The sequence below is a fragment of the Hylaeus volcanicus genome, chromosome 6 (genome assembly GCF_026283585.1).
Source record: "Hylaeus volcanicus isolate JK05 chromosome 6, UHH_iyHylVolc1.0_haploid, whole genome shotgun sequence".
NCBI lineage: Eukaryota > Metazoa > Arthropoda > Insecta > Hymenoptera > Colletidae > Hylaeus > Hylaeus volcanicus.
The window spans coordinates 3,588,608-3,592,883 of NC_071981.1; the positions used below are offsets into that span (position 1 = coordinate 3,588,608).

Consider the following 4,276-nt stretch of genomic DNA (forward strand, 5'->3'; position numbering starts at 1 on the left):
TCTTCTAAAACACTCGGCCCTAGAGCTCTTCTTTCCCCAACTTCTTCCGTATTCCTATTCTTTCAATTCGTATAGAAAAGAATACCAGGTAGCCAATCATCAGTTTTACAGTTAGAAAACGCTCGGAGTGGCCGCGCGGAAAATCGGCCGAGAAAATGGAAAAGGACGGAAAAGGTAAAGGGTTCCGGGGCAACAGGGGTGGCACGCAAAGTCTCACGTTGATTGCGTGGACACCGGGCATCGGGCGCTCACGTGGCTCCCCACCTTTCCGGCGTGCGTGAGCCCGCTCCCTTCCGACGCTCCTTTCGCCGTGGCTTCGCTTCGGTTTCCCCCACTCCGTGTCCTCGCGTGGCTGTTCCCCTCCATCCAGACGACGGCGGACTGTCCTCCAAAGCTCGAGTGCGACGGCAGCGCCGCGACGCCTGCCGCTCCGCAGTAACGCGATTGCTCTCGTCGAGTGTACAGGCGTTCGCGGTCCGTACCGCTCGTTGCTTCGTGACACGCACCGCGCGTTTGTCCCGCGTCACCGTGTTTTCTCTTGTTCGTTCCCCGTAGTGTCGATCGCGTGTCGGTGGCTCGAGTGTTCTCAGTGATCGTACCCCCGACGGTAGTTTAGTGATACGAAGAAGCAAGCCATTCCCTCGGCGAGGGAACGAATTCCCCGAGGTGGACGGGTTCGGGTGTCGGAGTCGAGCAATCGGGAGTCTCGTATCGCGATCGAACCGCTTGCCAGCGATCGTCCTGCGTCTCGGAGCGTCGCGGACTATGCCGGAACGCGGTCAGCCGGTTGCTCGAAAGCAACGTGCCCGTCCGAGCCTGATGTTTGGGTCGCCCAGTGGTGACTGAAACCGCGATACGGGATGCAAAAGATCCCGCGGGTGTCGGCGGCGAGCGTTGCCAGAAGGAGGAGAGGAAGGGCGGCAGGATGGGCGGGAGACGAAGAGTGCTGTTGGTCCGCGACGTAGGTGTGCACCGGGACGCCGACGACGTGACGGCCACGTGCCCCCGCGGATGCGTCGATGGCCGTTGGCATTAACTGCGTTAGTAGTACTAACTCGGTACTCGTCCCGTAGGTAGTTAGTCGAGCGATACGGTCAACGCACAACCGTGTTCTCAGCGTGTGGCATAAACAGGATTGCCAAGTGTGTGATTTCGTAGTGTGCCTGTGATTTCTTACTAAAGTGCACCGTGACTTCGGGGATCTTTGGTGTTCTTTGTTCGTCGAGGTAGTTTTAACGCAAGACTTGTATGCAATATCGCTCCGTGGTTTGATAAACGCGAACAGGTGGCAGTGTATCTCGATTAAGGTCGCAGATCGAATCCAGCGAAGAAGAGGAACGCTGGCGCGTAACGGTGGACTCGTCACGGGATGTTGATACGAGAAACGTGCAAGAGTATCGAGAAACTTGAAACGCTTGACACACGAGGTGTGCCGTCCCTTCCGTCCGACGTGCCCGTATCGAGGACACGTGGTTGCTCCGGTTGACGCGCGTAGCGTGTATACAGGAAAGTGCAAGTACTTGGATGAGCTTCTAAGCAGGGTCTAGTTTCGGAGCTTAACTCTTCGTCGACTACGTACGGTGTAAATTGGACGCGGGAGGACCACTGGAGGTGCGCGATACGACTAGATCAGAGTTTTGGTAGAATCTTATCGGTGAAAATTTGTTGGATCGTGAACATCTCGTGTCGATCGTCGAGATCAGGGAAGGAGACGGTTCGGAATCGAGGAGGGACAGATTCCCGCGCTCGTACCCTAGTCATCCGACCGGCGGGAGTTCGAGGAGAGGGTTAAGAGCGTCGTGGAGGGGGGAGTGATGCCGGTAAGGGTGGCACAGCGCCCCCCAGGTGGAATACCACTCCACGCCGGCGTGCCGGTAGCGCCCAGCAGCGTAACCGCCCCCGGTCCGTCGGGCCGGTGCCTCGGGGGCCCGGCAGCGCCTCCCGCCGGCTCGCCACCGCTGCCGCCGTCCTTGCAATCCTTCGGCGGCGGCGTGAGCAACGCCAGCAGCAGCGCCCCTGGCGCCGCAAGCAACGGCAACACCAACGGTAACGCCGGGAACAACGGCCTGAACAACAACATTGTCGGCCTGAACAACAATTTAGTCGGCGCGAACAACAACATCGGCAGCAACAGCGGCCTAGGCGTCAACACGACAAGCGGCGCCACGAATCCCTTGCAGGCGATGGCGTCGGCAGCGGCCTCGCTAACACAACTTAACAACATGGCGAACGGACCGCTGCCGCCGCTAGGGGCCACAGGACCAACCGGACCACCTAGTTTACCTCCGCCTCAGCCCGCCACCACGCCGACTCATGGGGGTCCGCCGACGCCGCACGCCGGCGTCACCGGTGGACCCCATCTAAACGGGGCTTCTCCGAGCCCTCACCCCATGCCACCCCATGGAATGATGAGCGGTTCTCCTCACGCTCCGCACCCCCATATGGGCGGCGGAGGACCCTCGCCTCATCCCCATCACCCCGGTCCTCACATGGTCGGCTCGCCGCACCACCCTGGACCGCATCCCATGGGCCCCGGCGCTGGCATGATGGGCCCGGCTGGTATGCAGCCTCAGGGGGCGCCCGGGATGTGCGGTCCAGGACCTACCGGCCCGATGGGGCCCCATGCTCATCCGCAAGGACCCGGTGTACCTGGACAGCCCCACATGCACAACGACCCCTTCTACTGCTCGCCTTTCGGATCCCACTACTTCAGGTAAATTATTCGATCAACTCGCTCTTTCGATACAACTACGTGCAGTCGATTTGCTTAGAAGGCTGTGACGCGTGATACTTTGTCGCGTAACGTGGATTATATCTATGAAATTGTGAATCGATGGGACCATAGTCGCCCGGTGGTATCGAAAGGGTTCGACTGACGTCCGGTCAACGACTTGGGCGTCTTATCGTTGCGAAGTTCTAGACACGACGCCGTAAACCGAGGGGTGGTAGGCTGTTGGGCGGGATTTCGACTTTCACCTGATTTTTGGTCTGCGATGTATGATAAACGTGATCCCGTATCCAAAGATCGACGTACTTCCTACGATTTTAAATAACAGGTACTCTTTCACGGGTCAAATGAGACCCAGTGCACAAGAGTTGTACTTTTCATCAGTGACGGACAAAATGAACATTTTTTTATGATTTTAACTTTTGAACATTTTCCAAGGAAGGAAGCGAGACAAACACGTTGGCAAACTTCAGATTTATTCGAAGCCTAGGGTTTTGCCCGTCTCTGCTTTTCATGATTTTCAACCACCTTCATGCCCACCCTTGGCTTTGTACATATTACCGAACGCTTCAGAAGGGGATCAATCTAGCCGCGATTAAGGGGCCACCGTCGCGATATAAATAAATAATCGTTCCATCGACTGTAATAATTTTCCGTCACGCGAAATGACGGTCGCGCGAGCGTTTCCACGTACCGTGGCGCTTTCTTTCGGCAAAGGATCACGCGAGCTTCCTGAAAAAGGTGTATCGCGTGGCCGTAGGAAATTCCGTGCGGAACGCGACGTTTGCCCGCTTGTCTCGCGGCTTTGAAAGGCGCCAGACGCGTTTAGCGGGTCTCTCGCGATACGAAATTCGTTCCTATGCCTCGGAGATCGATGCTCGATCTCGATCCCGCGGGACGTCTGGTCGTTTTCTATTTCTCGATCGACAGACCTTCGATCCTGGGACTCGGACGGTCGAATTGCCTCAGACGTTGGGAGTTTGCATAGTTAATTCGAAATCGTTTAAATTCTTCGGCGCGAGCAACCTCGGACGGCTCTTTTACGGGCCGATACTTCGTTCCGTGCCAATCGTTCGGCGGTCTCTCGCTAGCACGCTCTCCCGGGCGTAGTAACAGTATACTCGAAGAATCCGTTATCATAGCTCGACCAGGATCTTCCTGGTGACCGTTGCGCGGTCGAACGTGTCTCGAAATGTAGCCGCGTAGAACGCCGAAACGCCTGTTAGTCCGATCTCGACGATAACTACTACCTTGGCGCGATCATCTTTCCAAGGAGGAAAGACAGTTAAACCGCTTTCTTCATGAATCTAGTGGATAAATCGTGCGTGCTCCATATTATAGGAGGATAGCACTTCTGTTATCTTGGACAAAGTTGGTTAGAAACTGGTGGCAGAAAACTCCTGGAATCTATCAGGATATTATTTTCCTCAAAAATGGTCTAGTTCCTTCACTTCTTGGAGCAATTTTGGTATTTATGTGACTGACTGCAACTCCTGTAGATTTTACTTTCATTTACTTTCAAAATGTTATTTTCCTCAAAAATGGTCT

The 4,276-nt window shown here is 55.7% G+C and overlaps 1 protein-coding gene across 5 annotated transcripts in view; it reads left to right on the forward strand.

Moving 5' to 3' along the window:
- The window catches only part of LOC128878725 (LIM domain-binding protein 2), a 191,382-nt gene that overhangs the window by 79,901 nt on the left and 107,205 nt on the right, over window positions 1-4,276 (forward strand). For 2 of the 5 annotated variants that reach the window (XM_054127180.1, XM_054127182.1), the window contains exon 1: window positions 16-2,713. The exons of 2 other annotated variants lie outside the window; for them this stretch is intronic. In XM_054127180.1, the coding sequence (XP_053983155.1) occupies window positions 1,815-2,713 (899 nt within the window). In that variant the 5' untranslated portion in view covers window positions 16-1,814. Of the gene's footprint in view, window positions 1-15; window positions 2,714-4,276 lie in introns of those variants that run through there. One more of the 5 variants, XM_054127181.1, reaches the window with a different exon arrangement.